We start from the raw sequence: 19,340 nt of genomic DNA on the forward strand, positions 1-19,340 counted from the left end.
ATACTTGATATTTTTCTTTTTCCCTAACCTAAGCAATTCGAGTAATATGGGAAGCTCTGTTTTGGATTGTGGAAGCTTTACTCTCTCTCTCTCTCTCTGCAAACATATAACCTAAACAAAATCTCTTACATCTTACTCGAGTCTACTTCTCCGATTGATGGTCTATTATGTGATTGTGGTGGTTGTCTGGGAGGTGGTGGTTCGGTTGGTGGTGGTGTACTCTAAGGTGGTTCGGTTAGTGGTGGTGTCCCTGAGGTGGTTTGGTTGGTGGTGGTGATGTAGTCTGAGGTGGTTCGGCTGATGGTGGTGATGTACTGTGGTTTGTGGTGGTGGTGGTGGTGGTGGTGATGATGAGCTTTGTTCGGTGGTGGTGGTCGGTTTGCCGATGGTGGGTGGTGGTGTCGTCTGTGGGTGGTGGCTTTGGTGGGTTGAGAAAAAAAAATTCTAAAATGAAGGGGCAGAAATGTCATTTGACATATTTCAGAAACTATTCCACTTTTTCAGTCTTGTTTTGAAGTCTGAAATATTTGAGGGTTTTTTCAGCCAATTCAGACCTTGGTCAAATTCAGACAAATTTTCAGATTTTCTTAAATTCAAAAACAAACATCTGAAATCTGACCAATTCAGATTTCAGATCTGAAAAAGTAAAAAAACAAACAGCACCTAACTCTAATTAAAATGGGGGCTAAAATGAGAATTGGTTAAATATATGGGGCCTAACGGGAAAATGGGTCATATTTTGAGAACTAAGGGGGGGGTAGTGGATCGAGACTTTCACAGACTTTCATAGACAAATTGTCCCGTAGACATTTCAAGACATTTCGGATGACTTATTATAGACATCATGTGTTCATAGACATTTTCAAGACATTGAGAGTTTGTAGACAAAATGTCTTTATAGACATTTCAAGACATTTGATCCATAAACAAAATGTCCTGGGGACATTTTAAGATCTTGAGTCCATTGACAAAATGTGTAATACATATTATATTTGTGCTAATCAAAAATATATTTTTCGACTTTTGTAGACATCTGTGAATATTTGTGGACATTGATGGACATTTGATAGATATTTATTATTTTAATATTATTATTATTTTTTAATTACATGAAATAATATATTTATACTAACATTTCAAAAATATATTTTTCAACTTTCGTAGACATCTGTGAATATTTGTGGACATTGATGGACATTTGATAGATATTTATTATTTTAATATTATTATTATTTTTTAATTACATGAAATAATATATTTATACTAACATTTCAAAAATATATTTTTCAACTTTCGTAGACATCTGTGAATATTTGTGGACATTGATGGACATTTGATAGATATTTATTATTTTAATATTATTGTTATTTTTTAATTACATGAAATAATATATTCGACTTTCGTAGACATCTGTGAATATTTGTGGACATTGATGGACATTTCGTAGACATTTATTTAATATTATTATTATTGTTTAATCACATGAAATAATATATTTATACTAACATTTCAAACATATATTTTTCGACTTTCGTAGACATCTGTGAATTTTGTGGACATTGATGGACATTTGATAGATATTTATTATTTTAATATTATTATTATTTTTTAATTACATGAAATAATATATTTATACTAACATTTCAAAAATATATTTTTCGACTTTCGTAGACATCTGTGAATATTTGTGGACATTGATGGACATTTGGTAGACATTTATTATTTTAATATTATTATTGTTATTTGATCACATGATGGACTTCAAATGTCTCTTGTTTTTTGAAAGACATTTTGGCTTCCAAATTTGTCCCAAATCCTTCACAAATCCATCAAACTATGGAGTCCACCAAAGTCTGAGACATTTTGGAAGACAAATCGAATGCCTCGGACTTTCATAGACTCTCAAATGTCTAGATTTGAATGCCTCAGACTTTCGTGGACTCTCAAATGTCTGGATTTGAATGCCTCAGACTTTCGTGGACTCTTAAATGTCTGGATTTGAATGCCTCGGACTTTCGCGGACTCTCAAATGTCCGCGAAAGTCCCAATCCAATACCCCCCCCTAAATTGAAATCAACCCAATAATTTTTTTTGTTCAACCCAATACTTGGATACAAATTTGTTCATGTACCTAGGTGACAACCCAAATTACGCGGACTGAATGAGGACTGATATGTAAACATGGTCAAAATGTTGGGATTGACCAGAAAGTTCAACAACCATTTGAGTGGAACCCCTAACTACTCTCATGGAGTCTAATGAGTTTTCTAGAATAGAGTCCAATGAGTTTATGGATCGATTGTCTCTTGAATCTAATCGACTAGTCAAAGAAACAAGTTGAAACCTTTTTAGAATTTTAAACTTGCTAAGTCAAGATTTTTCACTGGTCTCTAGAAAAATGTAAGGTATCCATAAACACGTTAGATATTCGTGTTGTTTTATATACCTCCGTTGAACAATAAAATACACATACCTAACTCATTCTCATTGCTGGTACTATAGAAAAAATATTCTATAATGTGTATTCTTTTGAATGAAACATTAAGAACAGAGGCAAACAATACTTTGCTGGTTGAAGATACCTGCTATAACCAATTTTGAATCTAATTTTTGTATTTAGTAACGGGTTCTAATGATTAATTATACACCAATTAAAAGATTCCTGATTTTGAAGTCAAAAACAAAAATGTATAGAAAATTAACCAACGTTGATAGTATATATAAGCATATATTTTTAAATATAGAACATTAGGGGGCCATCTTGGTGATGTTAATCTTCAATTACATGTTTCTGATTACCCATGGAGACACAGCTAATTAGAGGAATAAATAATTTTGAAAGGAATAGGATTAGTTCAAACCTTATAACTTCAACCATGTGAACATGCACTTACACATTATCACATTTGACTTGTTCATTTAGGTCCAAATTTTTTTTCTATCACAACACAATTTTATTAAGCATAAATGAATCTTAATATATATTATTGGAATTAGAAGTTTGTAAGCTGTATCTATTTTTTTTTAAGGAGTTTGTAAGCTGTATCTAACCAACAGAAGAAAGTGAAGACGTCTTAACCAAATAATTTTTTGTTTGACCAATTAAACCCACAAATAAATTTTCATGTATAATAGACGAGTAAGTGTAAATGAAGTGTAATTAGATAAAGCGAAACATTGCATTCATGAAATTGATTTAGTGAGGGATGTTCGGAAACTATTAAAGAGTATAATTTCACAAAACCATTGTAGCATGGAAAGGAAAATTGACAAGTTTGCTAGAATAGGATATTGTCAAAAGAAAAGAAATTTGAAATTCTTTTGGAACTCAAAGAAAATAAGAGAAAAAAGTCCGGTAAGAAAATAATGCATTTATACATAACGGGTCTATCTTTCACGATGATTTCAAAACTCTAAGTCACAGGGAATGGAAAAGTGACAAGTTTGCTAGAATTGGTATCATCGAAAGATAAGAAATTGAAATTTTTTTAGAACTCATAAAGTAAATAGAAAAACAAGAAAAGATTTAGTACAATAAGAAAGAAATACATCTATAGACTATACGACTATACATTCGGGTCTATCTTTCACGGTGATGGCAGAACTCTAGGTCGTCATGTAACATACACATGCATGTAGTCATTATAAGGAAACTATTTGGGACTACCATTTTTTACTCACCTCGTCTCTAAACCCTCTCGACTTGGTCTAAGTAATTGTTGAAGTCAGTCTCCCAAATATTTTTGTGCTAAGGGTGCTTCTAAAGGCACCGGGTTTTTAATGTGGGTGATGCTCACCTTCGCATGCTTCTTCCATCTTCTTCTTCCAAAAACAAGAGGGAGAGAGAGATGGGTAGCATTACACTTCTTCTCCATGAAACTCCAACCTACATAATATTACGTACAAATAGTTAATTTAGAACGTACAATCATCAAAATATATGAATAGAAAAAAGTATTATTAATTGCTCAATGAGAAGAGCTACCTAGGGTTAGGGTTTTGTAAGCAGCTCAAAGGAACTTTGTTTACTCACCCATCGACATCACCCATCATCAGGTATTCCCATCTCTCTCTCTTGATCTTTTTGTTTTCTTCTTTAATTGGCTTTCTTATACTATTTTCCTCTGTTTATGTTAGTTTTTCATGATTCAACCATTCTTGTTTGTGTTGGGACTACCCTCTCGTTTGTTGCTTCATACATTAACCAAACTACCCTCTCTCGTAACTTTGTTTTTTTATGGACTAAAAACCTAGTTTCATCTTCTTTCTTCCATTGCCTTTAAGAATTGCTCAACTCTTTTCAATACCCATTCGTATTACAATTCAGACAAAAGAATTACTACTAAGAATTTGTTATTGTTGTTCAACACTTCAACTCATCATCATACTTAATTTATTCTTTCTACTGATTATACAGAAACAAAAGAAAGATGGATTTCTCATCCTCAGATCAGTCACGGCAGCTGGGTACAACCACTGATCAAGAGAAGACTAAGAAGTTGAAGACGGTGGGGTTAGTGTTAACTCCACCTTGACCGGTGCCTACATATTTGAACGGTGCTAACAGAGAAACGAATAGTTGGACCTGATGCTAATAAAAATGGATGGTAACAGCCTTTGGGTCTGGTGCCTTTAGAAACACCCTTGTGCTAAAATAGAAAAGAGGATTTAAATAGAAAAATAGAAAGAAAGATGAAGATAAAGCGAGAGATATACATGTAGGGTTTGAAATGCAAAGTGGCAAAGGGATAGCACTTGCAAAACTTGAGATTTTTTCGTTGCCATCGCTTGCTTTGGGGGTTAGTAAGTGGACTCCTAATAATTTTGCGACAAAGAGCTACATAATGGAAAAGATTACACCTATCTAAGGGTTGAGATTGCATTTCTCAAACTTATCTTCAAAGGTTGAGATTACACTTCTCAAATTTATCTCTAAAGTTCGAGACTATACCTCCAAAATTTATCTTCAATTACTAAGATTACACCTCCCAAATTTACTTTCAAATATTGAGATTATAGAACTGTCCATTTCCAACCGGCATGGATTATACTCTTTTCCTAAATAAATAAAAAATAAAATAAAAATGTAAAAGGTTTAGTTAAAAGTAAGAAAAAAGACCCAAATGTTGGAGTTTTAGAGGCACCCAAGGTTTTAAAGAAGACTCATTGCTAGGGTGCTAAAGGACGGGCACACATTTCTTTTTGTTGCAAGGTAGGAGGCGCACACCGAATATACTGAATTGGAGAAGCAAAATAAGATTCAATATTCAATTTTATATTGCCAGAGCCTTTACACCGTAAAATAGTTTAGAAAAGCAAAAATCTACACAAAAACAACTCGATCCAACCAAATTTTTGGAAGGCGGCTGCTAAAATACATGAAAAACTCAAATGCTTGATTGGAAAATCAATACAACAAAATTGCAAAATGTACAAAACTGATGGCACTGAAGGAATCTAGCTCAAAATTCTGATGGGTGTTCTGCTTCTTCTCCATTTGTGCTTTTTGAAGTTGACATTGTAACCATGACCTTTCGATTGCTCAATGAAGGCGAAGGAGAAGCCTCACACTGAAACGGACTCGCTAGACAACAGAACTTGCTGTTTGTTTGAATTCAAAGAAAAATTTCAGAAGGATATCAAACTTTTTTAGTTCAAGTTCTTGTTTCTAGAAATGTGGTTTACCTTTTCTTTTTCGATAATAAAAGTAAAATAAATAACTTACTAGTTTGGTTCTAATTCTGTTAGTTTTCCTGTACAAATAGAGTTGTAGTAGTGTTCGAGATGGGGATTGACGATTTTGTCCTGCAAAAATGTTAATGTGCATGGTGTTATAAGAATAAAATTTCCGGTTATGGTATAGAATGTGTGTATTAGTGTATACTAGATGAAGAGAATACCATGAAAGTTTCAAATGGGCAGAAAATAGAATTACCACAACCCTGGTCACAAACAAATGAAAAAAGAAGGTAAAAATAACAACTATAACAAAGCTCACAAAGGAATAAATAGTGCAACTATACTTCTACTTCTATTATCTTATCGAAAACTATTTTAGACCCATTAAAGATAAATGTCGAACTCCGTTGAAATTACTATTTTTTCCTCGAAAAAGTCATATATGGATGACCTCATGACCTAGACGTAGATGAATCAGACTCAGACAAGTCAGATTAGGACACCGTAAAAAACTATCATAATGTCAAAGAATCATCTTAGTAGATTAACAATAAGCCGTAACGACATGATTTTTCATTACGAAGAAAATTTGTTTAGAAAACAACTTACAGGCAAGGGAACTGGAACTTCATTGTGGAGTACTTGAACATAATACTTGTTTGTAGTATTGGAAGGACAATGATATAAAACAAGCATAATGTTCCCAGCAAAAGGAGCCACTAAAGTACCTCTCCAATTTCTTTTTTGTGGTGGCTTTGGAGGAGGTTTAAGGGGCAGCTCCTGCTTTAGCCGTTCCAAATCTGAATATTCGAACAAATTCTACCCATTCATTAGCGCAGTAAGATAGACAAACGAGAATGCTTTATCCAAGAAATTGAAAGGCACGGTGGGCTTGGTTTCGATATTTGGATACAGACAATATTTTTAGACGAAGTAACTCAAGTATGATCTTGCGAAAATGTGGGGTTGGGTCATTTTCAGAAACGAGTATAGTCGAAAGTAGTATTCGTTGGTTATACATAAGGTTTTAAGTCCTTGAAATGAAATCAAGGAAATATGGAGATCTCACCTTGTCCCCTAAGAAAGAGGCCAAGAAGACATGAGAATGGTATGACAGTCTCCGCATGAGCAAATCGGAGTGATGCTTTCTCGTAAGTCCCTGGATCAGAGTTCTCTATAACAAAAAAAAAAAAGGAAAACAAAGATGAGCTAAAACATATATGTGGGTTGTAGTTCTCGAGTAGTTCGGAAATTACCTTCATTAGCCCTAATAGCTTTCTCGATGGAATGAACAACATCTTGAAGAAGTGGTACTCCCATAAGATAATTTATCGAATTTCCATAGGCCCTCAATAAGTATACCTCTATATCATCTGCCCACTCCATTAAAAGAACCTAAAACGGAAGAAAAACAATCGTTCCAAAGTTAATGAAAGTAGATAAACAATTTCAATCTTATAATGGTGTCATGATAATTGGCCTGCATATTATGTACATACCTCAGAAGGTGTGAAAAGTGAACAAGCTTGATCAGTTATATCCAGCAAAGAAGCTTCCTACCAAAATAGAAAATCGGGTTTTGTTAGAAGATAGTATTATCGATTTTTGGAAAAGAGTAACGTTTAACCAATCTTGTGTTATTCGGGACTTGAAATACGACATGAAAACACATGGTACAAACTAATTAGGTAGTCACCTGCTTACATAGAAACCAGAGTGAAGCAACTTCCTGCCTTGTGAAGTTCAGCGGGTATCGATTCACTAATGCAGAAGTAATTTCACCGAATATGGGTTCTTGGAGCTTTTCGATTAGAGGTTGCTTGCTATTCCTGTATTGCTGTAATTGAAGTTGAAGATGAAACTAAACAAAACCATTTCATATAGCTATATATGGCCATTAATTTCCAAGTACATATGAAGCCTCGTAACTCTATATTGAGCAAACGACATTTTTCGTTGGATCTGTTGCCCAAACTTAGGTCATCTATGCCTTAAATAGGAAAGTCTAAGAAATGGGTAGTGAAACGATTTCGAGATTAGTAGCTAAACGACCAAAAGTTCAAAAGTCTGAATGGATATATACCTTATATGTTTCACATCGATCGAAGAATCTCAGTAGTACATCACTTTCGCGGCTCTCGGTGATTACAGCAAAATGATGTCGATTTTGTCCACTAAATAGCCCCCTGCTAAATGCCTTAGCACTATCTAAAACTCGAGAAATCTGTATCAGTGAAATAGTATCTTTTATTATAGTTATGATGAAAAAAACGTCATTTAATTTTAAAAACGATAATGTTCGCGCGACGGCGCGAGTAATAAATAATCTATAAAGAAGAATAGTATACTAACATTAGTTGATTTTATTGTGAAAACACTTGGATCATATCTTTGGTTGAACAATTTCCTGAATCTCTTTCTAACATTGATTCCAAGATTAGCCAATTCAATCTCTCCTTCGACGATTAATTCTCCTTCCTTTGCTCCTCTCCAAGGAGATTTCCACCCCTGTAACCAATCAGGAATTTTCTCGACAGACGAATTCCTTTTTTCAGCCTCTTGTTTTGCATCATTAACTAAAATTTTCAAGTCACGCGCCAATACATCAAACTCTTTCAAGTGTTCTTTCGTAGGAGTTCTGGTACCATGCCTGGACTGTGAATCGAAGAACACACATTTTAGGTATCAAACTAGTCCTTGTTAAGTGTTGAATTCCATTAAACTAAGTAGATGAACTACATTATGTTAACTAAACCATGACAAGAGGTCTGAACCTATAAATAAGAGTAAATCACAATTACCACTAGATTCAAGTGGATAGGAGTAAACCCATTTGGGATACTAGTAGATGAAGCTATTTCATTTTGGACTAGTCTTTTTGCAGCATCATACCTGCAAAACAATGATTTACAAAGAGAAACGTAGTGACGTAAACAACTTCTAATTGCAAAATCTTGTTGGGTTTAACTTTTAAATAATGCCTTACGATTGTTAAGTTCGTGGGAATTTAACTAAAGATCGACCAGACAATGATTGCATAGATTTAGATATTGTTTACTTGGTCATGGGACTTCCTTTGATCTATGTGGAACAACTCTCAGACACGTCCTCATATATGAGCTTTGCATTTTTTGTGTGCTTAGCTAGCGGTTTTTTTTGTAGATGACGTGAAACATGTATGACTATTGTACCTATCAAGTGTAACCCTAGATCGAATGCTACATTAAGCTTGTGGATAACCGACTTGGAACTAATTGGCGTGTAACTAAGGGAGTAAAGAGCCCTAGATATCATTTGTCAGGTCATAACTCATAATAATTCTCTTTACCAATGTGAGAGTATTCTATACCATAAGCTTGAAAATACCTTCATTATAATAATTCAATAGCTTAAAAACTACATAAAACTCAACCTACTGTTGATTAGTTGATGGATTATCAAATGAATTTTCAAAACAAAAACAAATAAAAGTATGTAAACAATACAGTTACAATCAATTGAAAAAAAAGGAACCCTAAAATTCCTTCATTAATGTAAGATTAAGCTATTTCTCAACTATACATTCAATTTCGAACCAAATACTTAAACAATTATTTAGAAACAAATAAAAACTAATACATCTAAAATCCGTAAATTTATCTTATACAATCATGACGTTTCATGGATTCAATTTCAAAAAAGAAAATAATACGAAGCTATCAACAAAAAAATAAAAATAATACAAAGTGCTGAGGCAGTAAATAATGAATAGAAAACAATTTAGATAGCGAAAGAGCAGACAAGCAAGTACCTGGTGACGGTGCATAGATGTTGACGAACATCAAATTTTTTTGCATAGTTTTGTGGAAAATGGATTAAATAGCAGAGGAAAAAAAGAGGAAGAAAAAGAAGCTTATTAATCATAATCACCATAGTAATCTCTTTTTGTTTTTGGTGTGCTTTGAAAAATGTTGATTAAACTTGAAAAATTGTCAAAGAGTAAGTGGGTGTTGGTTTGTGGTGGTGGATAATACACTCCTCCAAAAACAGGTGTGTTATTCTGATTGGTCTCAAGTATATTATGACCCGGACTACCCGGGTTTTGGGACCTCATATTTGTTTATAAGTATTTTGGGTGAAATTTGTACTTACAACCATACAATTGGTATAACCATATTGGAAGTTAAACTTAGTTAATGAATTCCATGATTCATTTTACTTGTAATTTTGAAATATATTAATATTGAGTACTTGTTAAAAAATAAGATAAGTTGGTTGGAAGAATTATTTATTTACATATTTTTCTTATGTTTAAGTTTAATTACATGAAGCAAGGGACAAGTTGACTATGTGCATCAACCAATCTGACATCTATAATGGGTCGGTAATTATAAGGCCCAGAATGGGGAAGTTAAAGAGAATCAGGCCCAATACTAAATAATAATGAGGAAAAAACCCAGTAGGTAAAAATACAATTTTACCCTCCAAAATGAAATTTTCCGCCCAAATCAACGTCAAAAAACAATTTTGAACATTTCTGAACAATTCTTGGTTTGCTCTCGACAATTTTGTAAATTTCTGAACAAATCTTAGTTTGTCTCAACAACTTGTAAATTTTTGAACAAATTCGTTCTTGCTTAGACATTGTTTTGCCAAAATATTTTGCATTTTTTTCTTTTGCATTTTACATAGACAAACTAACACAAACATTTTTGCTACAACATTTTTCGATTTGTCTTGTGAAAAAATAAATGGTTTCGGCATTTTTTGTTTTGCTTTCGACATAAATATAAAGACTAAAGCATTTTTTTATTTGTCCTTTACAAAAATTAAAATGTTATGCATATTATCCTTTGTATTTAACAAATCCGTTAACGAACAAATAATATTTTGACTAATACATTATATATGTTGTTAAGAACATAATTATATATGACGCCAACATTTTATAATAAGTCGAGACATTATTATAGATATTGTCAACATTTTATAACAACACAATGATATATGTTGTCAACATATAAGGGTAAAAATGAAATTATGAAAAAAATATGTTGTCTTGTTAAGAACATAATTACATATGTTGTGAACATTTTGAAAAATGTTCAATAAATGGGTTTTTTTGACATTATTATTTTGGAGTGGGTTTTTTTCTTATTAGGGTCTAGATTTTTGGGTTGTTCACTCATTTTTTTCTCTAAATATTTATGAATTATAGTTTGAAGTGTTAAAAAACAGAATAAATTGGATTGTCGAAGGCTTTAGTAGGACGGCCTCGGTTTAGATGACGTGAGGCCATGAGAAGACGAAAAATTTGGGGTCCTCTATTTGGTTCATTCCAAAGTTTAGGCGATTTTCTTTTATTCCCTCTCTTCTTTAATATTGCTTAGGAAAATTATACTTTGTCGTAATTTTAGCCAGAATATGGCAAAAGTGATGACGTGATATGTCATGGGTGATGATGCATAAAATCTAGACGTTGATTAACGCCTGAAGAGTCAAGATTAGACCTGAAGTCAACAAGGTCAAGCCGACTTAAGGAAGCAGGACCGTTGGGCTCCTGATGGTCCACCGAATGTTCCCTTACCTGGGAGGTCTGCCAGAAGAAATTAGTCCTGCAAGGCGCCCTTGGCATGGACAGATCAACCCTGGGGTCTTCAAAGGAGTGAGGGGGGTCCGCACAGATTCGACCAGTGTCTTACGCCCAGAACTGGGGAGGCAGCAGTGTCAAGCGACCTACCGACTTAATCCCGAAACTTCTAGAAAGATCTCAGTCGGCTACACATTTCGAAGTGTTTAAGCCAGTTTGGACTTCACGTATCTAAAGGAGGAAACTTCTCCTTTAGAGTCTATCACACCGGCAAGATATCTACGAAGAATCCTTGAACTTAGGAACTTCCACTTATCAAAGATTCAGGATAGACTCTGAGAGAAACCCTAGATACTCAAGAGAGGAAACTTTCCCTTCGGTTCGACGACAACCGCCTCACCACCGCCACTAATCACAGTCGGCTTAAATCGCCTATAAAAGGCCACCCACATCGTCCTTCACAGGACACGATCTTTTTACCCTAAAAGATCACAAGAAACTCAGAGTTCTCATAACTCGCCCCCCAAAAGGATCAATCAACATTCATTCTTTTACTGGAAAAAGCACCCTGGCTGGCTTGAGCGTCGGAGCGATTTTCAAACCCTTTGCAGGTTTTCCCCAATGGGGAACAGACGAACAGGAGCAAGGAGCTGAACAAGGAACAAGGAATAGGAGTCAGAAGTTGGAACAAAGAGAAGCAGAGCAGGAAGCAGAAACACAGAGCTAATCAATCCCCAACATAACGGAGGATTCATACATAACGGAGGTTGTTATGCATCAACTCCCTATTTCATGCTGATCTAACGGGAAACCATTTTTTTGACATCAACAATGGGTATGCTACGAAATCACTCGCCCATGTTCGGGCTAAAATTTTGGGCCATTTACTCATTTAGCACGGTCTGTGTCTTTTATCGAAATATTCTCAACCCATTCTCTTGTTAAACAAACTCTTCTAAAAAAATCACATGTATCTTCTGTACAAAATTTCTGTTTTTAGATTCTTTATCTTGTTATACTTTTTTCGTTCTCCTTCATCTTCTTAAGAAATGGGGGGAAAATGTAAAAAAACACCCTCCCATTTCATTTTCACCTCACTTTGCAGTCAGGGCCTGCCAATAGTAAATTTATGAGGGTGCTTATAAATATATCCTAAAACGAGGCCTGTATGTAGTAGAGAACGGGGCGTCTAAAATGGGCCAGACAACACTAAAGGCACTTGAATAAAACCCTAAGGTTAGTATTGGAATTAAATACTAATATCAAAACAGTGAGATGTATATAAATGGTTTATGAAACCTAGGGTTTTCTCTCTTTCATTCTTCTACATCTCTAGTGAAGGAGAAGAACTTTACTGTCTGTCTAAGGCCTTCAGCTCCTTCTAGGGCAAAAACAAATTCACTATGGTTCGTTCTCTATCTTTCTCCTATTTTATCATCTTCTGAATCTTATCTTCTCATTTACGTGACTTGCATCTCATTTTGTTCTGAATCTATTCCCTCTATCTATATTTTTTGTTGGAATGCCATTTTCGTTTGTTTTTATAAGTTAAGAGTTTTTTCCAGGATGTTAACTTATCTAGGGTTTGCTTCATATGTGTAAACTGGGTTGTCATAACTCGGATCTATAATTCTAGGGTTTATCTAACGCCTGTTTGGTTTACAGCGAGGACTCTTAGTAGCATATGTTTTGAATTCTAGTATTTTTATTAGGGTTGTAAATGCACCTAGGGTTTTCTCAGAAATCAATATTTTATCCAAAACAGTTTATACCCAACATTTTTTATGTGCGCGATCAATCAAAACCTTAAGAAATCTACGGATGAAGTAGAAACCTGATGTTTTTCTTGACAAATGAAGTAGAAATTTTGCTCTTTCAGTATGTTGTTTTCAGTATTAATTTTGATGAATCCGACAACCCTAGATTTTGTAAACTTGTTGATGATAAAAATAATTTGAGTGCAAAAGTTCGTATAGCTGAGGGTTTTATTATAAGTGGGTTCCTTGATGCAAACTTTGTTCTTTTCTTTGTGTTTGTCCTAGTGTAGTAAAATTCTTCGGAATTTGACTCTATTATGGTGGAAAATTGTGAACAGCATAGTTTAGTATATTTATAATATATTAATTTCATGGTTCTTGGTGGAATAATATGTTCTTTTGTGACTAATTTCAGGCGAGAGGTTTGAAGAAGCATCTTAAGAGGCTCAATGCCCCGAGTCACTGGATGCTTGACAAACTTGGCGGTGCTTTTGTAAGGATGATATTTCTCTACTTGATAATGTTTTTTTGTTTGTTAATTACATCAAATTGTTATTAATTGTTATTCTTTTTTACAGGCCCCTAAACCATCATCAGGACCACACAAGTCTAGGGAATGCTTGCCTTTGATTCTTATTCTCCGAAACAGACTGAAATACGCTCTCACTTACCGTGAGGTCGTTGCTATTTTGATGCAACGACACATTCTTGTTGACGGGAAGGTCAGGACTGACCAGAGGTACCCATCTGGATTCATGGGTATGTACTTCCAGCTCATCTCCTGTTTTTCTTGAAAATTTATTTACTTCTCCCAAGTAATTTATGTACATTTTCGCGACATATACCTTGATATTTGTGCTAGTGTTTGTTCTGCATGTTTTCTCACTAATTAAGGAGCAACAAGTATTGCATGGTTTCCATTGGAACTACTCTTTGGCCCATAGAAATCCAATATGTCAAGAGATGGTTTTCCTTATGACATAAATTACCAGCTCATTGGAATTTATTTTGTTTTCTTTGGATATACATACTCTTGCACTAAATTCTATTTAAATATTGGTCTAATTGTCATTTTTTCTCGACAGATGTTATCTCAATCCCCAAAACAAACGAGAACTTCCGTTTGCTTTATGACACCAAGGGTCGGTTCAGACTCCACTCAATCAAGGATGAAGAGGCTAAGGTTAGTCATTTTATTAAAAAACTCTTATATTTATCTCCAATTTCTCTCACTAGATGAATCCAAATGCTTTCTTTTATCTTAGAGTTTTCCTAAATTAAAAAACCATGAATCTATGTTAGCTTTTCATAGTGTTACTTAAAACAAACCATGACAAGTTCAAATTTTACAGTTCAAGCTCTGCAAGGTCCGAAACGTTCAATTTGGACAGAAGGGAATCCCATACATCAATACCTATGATGGTCGAACTATCCGTTACCCTGATCCTCTTATCAAAGCTAATGACACCGTCAAACTTGACCTTGAGACCAACAAGGTCATCGACTTCATCAAGTTTGATGTTGGAAATGTTGTGATGGTAACTGGAGGAAGGAACAGGGGACGAGTTGGAGTTATCAAGAACAGAGAAAAGCATAAGGGTAGTTTCGAAACCATCCACGTTCAAGATGCAACTGGCCATGAATTCGCTACTCGTTTGGGTAATGTGTTTACCATTGGCAAGGGCACCAAGCCGTGGTTGTCCCTTCCCAAGGGCAAAGGTATCAAGTTGACCATTATCGAAGAGGCCAGGAAGCGACTTGCCGCTAAAGGAGAGACTGTTGCTTAAATTTTCTTAATGAGAAAGACTTCTTTAGGTATTTGGAATAGTTCTATGCAAAGATATTGTCGGAGATTAATTTTGTTGATTTATGATGTTTTTGCAATCTAATTTTAGATTTGAGACAATGTGGTTTGTTTTTATGACTTGAAACTGGTTTAGAACTAAATTTTGTATTGCGATATTTGGTTTAGAATTATGTTGTTCAGTACTCTTGTTATATCATCTCTGTCAGGATTATTTTAGGTATTAAGGTCGGATCTTTGAATTTGTCACATTGGTCTAATGAGAGCTCAGGGTGTAGATTGTATTTCCTGAGTTGTGTGTCGGAAGTAGAATCATGTTTGTTTTCGTAAGGTCCTGCTCCTTGCCAAAAATCCTCTTCTTTTTCTTTTCTCTCCTGATCACCGTCTCTCTAGCTTCTTGGCCGTTGACATTGTGTAATTGAAAGTTTTTTCGGCTTTCTCCTAGTTGGCTAGTTTCCGACCAAAATTTATGTGGGAAGTGACCCGATGGGGGTTCGAGTGCATATGGACTTTTAGGCATCTCCAATCCAGTAGAGCCCCTCGGGGACGACAACACTTTGACCAGGCCGAGAACACTTTTTAGGCATCTCCAATCCAGTAAAGCCCCTCGGGGACGACAACACTTTGACCAGGCCGAGAACACTTTGAACGGGTGCTATTAGGGGCTCCCAGTAGCCAAACACTTCAAAAAACCAAACATGGGAGCAATATGGACGCACGGATGGCACATTATTCACTTTAGCATATCTCCTTTTAGATTTTCTGCTAAAAAGCACACTTCCACATATAAAGAAAGAAAAGTACTACTCCTACTAACTTCTGTCTTCACCTCCTTCTCTCTCTAGATATTCTCACATACATTCATTTCTACAAAGAATAGTAATCCCTCCTGTCTATGAACAATAAGAAGAAACCCCAAACACAAGGATTCACAAATGGTTTTGAATCTTCATTTGCTTGTTTTCATTTCCTGCATTATTATTATTATTTTGAGATCACATTTAAGGGTTGTTGAAGCTATTGGAATAAACTGGGGTTCTTCTTCTTCACATCCTCTTCCACCATCTAAGGTTGTTGAGTTATTAAGAGCTAATAAAATTAGTAAAGTTAAACTTTTTGATACAGACCCAAATTTTCTTGAGTCTCTATCAGGTTCTGGTATTGATGTCACTGTTGGTATTCCTAATTCCATGCTTAAAAGCTTGAGTACTTCTAAGAAAGTTGCAGATAGTTGGGTTCATAATAATCTTACTAGGTATTTCTCTGATGCTGCTGGAGGAGTCAAAATAGAGTAAGTTCTTCTTTTTTATAACTTCTGTTTGTTTCAAGTTGTTTCTTTAATTTCTTGTGCAGTTAATGTCTCTTATTATATGGATTTGATATCTCTGGGGTTTGGGTAGTTTTGGTTTTGATTCCTCTCTTGGAAAATGTGGGGGTTGATTTAGCATTTTAGGGTTTTTTTTGTTGGATAATGTTGTGTTTATTTCCTGGGTATTGTGTGATTTTTCTTATGATTGTGGATAGTTCTTGGTTTTTCTGTTTCTCTTTTTATATGAAGGTTTTTTTTATTTCTCACATTTTCTAGTCTATTTTTTTTTAGCTTCACCTTGTATTAATGATTTTCCAAATCTAAAACACCCCACAACCAAGATAATTTCTCCCTCTCTAGGTCAAGTGGTCCATAATGGCCAAGCACGTGCACGCGCACACACAGACGCCTACCCTCATGGCCTCACATATATGTACCCATTCATCTTTAGGGGGTCTTGTGTTCACCTAGCTAAAGATTTGAGGCTTATTCTATTTATACGATAAGTGGCGACATAAAAATCACAGCTATGCATTTTCATATTTGTTGCACAATCGATGATTCTTTTCTATGGTAATAACTTTTCGTGGACCTGCGAGTCGCAACGTCCAACATTTATTGATTCTAGAATTGTTAGGCCGAGTATCGCGTAACCTTGTGTCATGGAGTGGATATGCAGACCTAGTAATTAATCAGCCTCTATGTTTTCCATATTAGCCGGATCCTATAGTGGGCAACTTATGGGGGTTGTTAGTTTACTTTCCTACAGTGTGATCTTAAAGATGACTCAAATAACCAAATAATTTTTCAAATAATATCTGGCAGAAGTTTTAAGTGAAAAATAGTTCGCAAATGGGTTTAAGTGTTAGGAGTAGAAGAAGCAATAATGAAGTTCATAAATCTCTAGTTGTCAATGATAAGTTGTCTGTCACTTGCACTCGAGAAGTTAAGAAGATGAAATTATTAGATTTCCTAGACGGGTGCTTATTGTTTTAATTGTTTATCTTGTTATTTTTAGTTCGATATAAACATCATCCCGTTTGGAATATAGTTTATAGAGAACACATACCACCTCAATTTTTAGAAGTTGCTTTTGTTTACATACTTGGCAATTAGGCATATTGACCCGAGGGCCGAGGGTGTGGCTCATTTGTTTCCACTTCCATCATATGTTCATAACTTGGTAATATAGAGTAGGATCTTGCCACCCAATAGGAAAGCAGGAGACAAGCAACCAATTACAGGAACTCAAGTACCAAAACAAAGCATCTAGGTATACTTTTTTGCGGATTAGAAAATATGCCCCTAATAAGTAGATACTTGACAGCACCACTTCTTCGTTACCTAAATCGAGATTTTCTTAGCTTGAATCTTGCTTTGTTGTTCATCTGTCATGTTAATGTTTCTTATTACCAAGTGCAACTCTGAGGGTTTTATGGGGTTTAGCTCCTGAAAACACATTGTGTTGCTAAATAGAATAGAACAATGATATGTTCTTGGATTATGTTGTAGTTTAGTAACCTTGCAGGTGGATATTGTGAACTCTAAAGTCTATATCAAATCTAAGAAAACTTGTCATTTTGTTCATTTAGTGGTCAAAAAGATTTCTGATATATGCGGTAAGCAGAATTCGACATCTCACAACAACTTTTTGATGAAACTGATTACAGGTACATTGCTGTGGGAGATGAACCGTTCCTTCAAAGCTACGGTAAACAGTACCAGCCATTCATTATCGGTGCAGTTGCGAACGTTCAACTAGCCCTGATTAAAGCAAAGCTAGCAAGCAATGTGAAAATTGTTGTTCCTTGTCATTCCGATGCTTACCTCTCAGAATCAAACGTCCCATCCAAAGGGCATTTTAGACCTGATCTCAATAAAACCATGATCGAGCTCCTAACGTTTCTTACGAAACGCCACTCGCCTTTCTTTGTGAACATTTACCCGTTCTTAAACCTTCATCAAAATAAGAACACATCACTTGCATTTGCCCTGTTTGAACCGACTGCCCGTTCTCTCACTGACACCCATAAAACATACAAAAACAGCTTTGATCTTAGCTATGATACCTTAGTAACTTCTTTATCACAACTTGGGTTCCCCGATATGGAAATTGTTGTCAGTAAGATTGGTTGGCCAACGGATGGTGCAATAAACGCTTCTTCATCGACTGCTCAGACATTCATGAAAGGTCTAATCCGCCATCTCCAGAGCAAAGAAGGTACTCCACTTAGACCCAAGAAACCTCCTGCGGAGACATATATTTTCAGCTTGTTAGACGAAGATCAAAGGAGTATTAGCACAGGAGGATTCGAAAGACATTGGGGAGTTTTCACTTTTGACGGTCAAGCTAAGTACCAATTTGATTTAGGGCAAGGTTCAAAAGCTTTGGTGAATGCTCAAAATGTGGAATATCTTCCGTCTCGATGGTGTGTGGTGAACAACAACAAGGACTTGATAAATGTCACTGCTAAAGCTCTAGAGGCGTGTTCTGTTGCTGACTGTACTGCTTTATCTCATGGAGGTTCTTGTTTTAATATTAGTTGGCCAGGGAACATATCGTATGCTTTTAATAGTTACTATCAGCAGCACGATCAGAGAGCCGATAGTTGTGATTTTGGTGGTTTGGGTTTGATCACAACAGTTGATCCTACTGTTGGTACTTGCAGGTTTGTCGTCGAGATTCAAACTTCCGGATCCGATTCGTTACGTTGTGGACTTCTTATGTGGTTCGGACTTCTAACAGTGACATTCTTTTCGCTATGTTTCCTTGGTTTTACATTGTAACAAGATCGAGATTTTAGCCGAAGAAGAACCTCGTAGTGATTTTCTAGCCGTTAGATCAGGATAGTTCATGACTGTTGTTGGATTTTTTCATCTTGTACAAGATTCAATTGTCCTTTCCTCTAGGAACCTTGTTTTGTTAGTTTAGGAAGAAAAGAAGAATTTTGGGTCTGAAGTTCTTTAGTGTTTATTTAACAGCTTTTTTTAGCCTATGATGATATATCTAATGGCACTCTCTCACAGAAGGTAATGGAATTTATGTTTTTATCTGTTTCTTAAAATAATTACACTTCCTTCACACTGGCCTGTGGAGTTTAAATGGGATTAGACTTTTACTGAAGAGCTTGTGTTATTTAGGTCATTTTCACTACAAATCATTGTGATTCTGAGGTGAAAGGAAAAAATCCACCAAAAATTTTCTATGCCATTTTTTGATTT

The 19,340-nt window shown here is 35.2% G+C and overlaps 3 protein-coding genes across 3 annotated transcripts; 2 read left to right on the forward strand and 1 right to left on the reverse strand.

Moving 5' to 3' along the window:
* Nucleotides 1-5,254: 5,254 nt before the first annotated feature.
* Nucleotides 5,255-9,705, reverse strand: LOC147568506 (uncharacterized). The gene is made up of 12 exons (XM_086654925.1): nucleotides 9,470-9,705; nucleotides 8,481-8,571; nucleotides 8,032-8,334; nucleotides 7,763-7,903; nucleotides 7,376-7,516; nucleotides 7,179-7,235; nucleotides 6,936-7,074; nucleotides 6,749-6,853; nucleotides 6,289-6,479; nucleotides 5,901-5,942; nucleotides 5,726-5,805; nucleotides 5,255-5,601 (listed from the first exon to the last, which is right to left on the reverse strand). The coding sequence occupies exons 1-12, from the start codon at nucleotides 9,589-9,591 to the stop codon at nucleotides 5,463-5,465; spliced, it is 1,551 nt and encodes a 516-aa protein (XP_086511051.1). The 5' UTR covers nucleotides 9,592-9,705; the 3' UTR covers nucleotides 5,255-5,462.
* A 2,887-nt stretch (nucleotides 9,706-12,592) lies between these two features.
* Nucleotides 12,593-15,003, forward strand: LOC147568507 (small ribosomal subunit protein eS4z-like). Its single transcript, XM_086654927.1, has 5 exons — nucleotides 12,593-12,654; nucleotides 13,421-13,498; nucleotides 13,584-13,764; nucleotides 14,091-14,188; nucleotides 14,358-15,003. Exons 1-5 carry the CDS (start codon nucleotides 12,652-12,654, stop codon nucleotides 14,790-14,792), a joined length of 795 nt encoding a protein of 264 aa, XP_086511053.1. The 5' UTR covers nucleotides 12,593-12,651; the 3' UTR covers nucleotides 14,793-15,003.
* Nucleotides 15,004-15,289: 286 nt separating this feature from the next.
* Nucleotides 15,290-19,183, forward strand: LOC147568508 (O-Glycosyl hydrolases family 17 protein). Its single transcript, XM_086654926.1, has 2 exons — nucleotides 15,290-16,100; nucleotides 17,789-19,183. The coding sequence occupies exons 1-2, from the start codon at nucleotides 15,745-15,747 to the stop codon at nucleotides 18,903-18,905; spliced, it is 1,473 nt and encodes a 490-aa protein (XP_086511052.1). The 5' UTR covers nucleotides 15,290-15,744; the 3' UTR covers nucleotides 18,906-19,183.
* Nucleotides 19,184-19,340: the final 157 nt, after the last annotated feature.

The sequence above is a fragment of the Eschscholzia californica genome, unplaced genomic scaffold (genome assembly GCF_041429995.1).
Source record: "Eschscholzia californica isolate CP2 unplaced genomic scaffold, dmEscCali1.0.p SCAF_1, whole genome shotgun sequence".
In the NCBI taxonomy this organism is placed as follows: Eukaryota; Viridiplantae; Streptophyta; class Magnoliopsida; order Ranunculales; family Papaveraceae; genus Eschscholzia; species Eschscholzia californica.

What these genes read in the sequence shown, in the direction of transcription:
- LOC147568506 (XM_086654925.1), bottom strand. Translation starts at nt 9,591, where the DNA reads ATGGTGATTATGATTAATAAGCTTCTTTTTCTTCCTCTTTTTTTCCTC. An exon ending in CACTTTTCACACCTTCTGAG is followed by an intron (nt 7,075 to 7,178) that starts GTATGTACATAA and finishes CTTCCGTTTTAG; the next exon opens with GTTCTTTTAATGGAGTGGGC. An exon ending in AGCTATTAGGGCTAATGAAG is followed by an intron (nt 6,854 to 6,935) that starts GTAATTTCCGAA and finishes TTTTTGTTATAG; the next exon opens with AGAACTCTGATCCAGGGACT.
- LOC147568507 (XM_086654927.1), top strand. An exon ending in ACAAACTTGGCGGTGCTTTT is followed by an intron (nt 13,499 to 13,583) that starts GTAAGGATGATA and finishes TCTTTTTTACAG; the next exon opens with GCCCCTAAACCATCATCAGG. An exon ending in TCAAGGATGAAGAGGCTAAG is followed by an intron (nt 14,189 to 14,357) that starts GTTAGTCATTTT and finishes CAAATTTTACAG; the next exon opens with TTCAAGCTCTGCAAGGTCCG.
- LOC147568508 (XM_086654926.1), top strand. Translation starts at nt 15,745, where the DNA reads ATGGTTTTGAATCTTCATTTGCTTGTTTTCATTTCCTGCATTATTATT. An exon ending in GCTGGAGGAGTCAAAATAGA is followed by an intron (nt 16,101 to 17,788) that starts GTAAGTTCTTCT and finishes AACTGATTACAG; the next exon opens with GTACATTGCTGTGGGAGATG.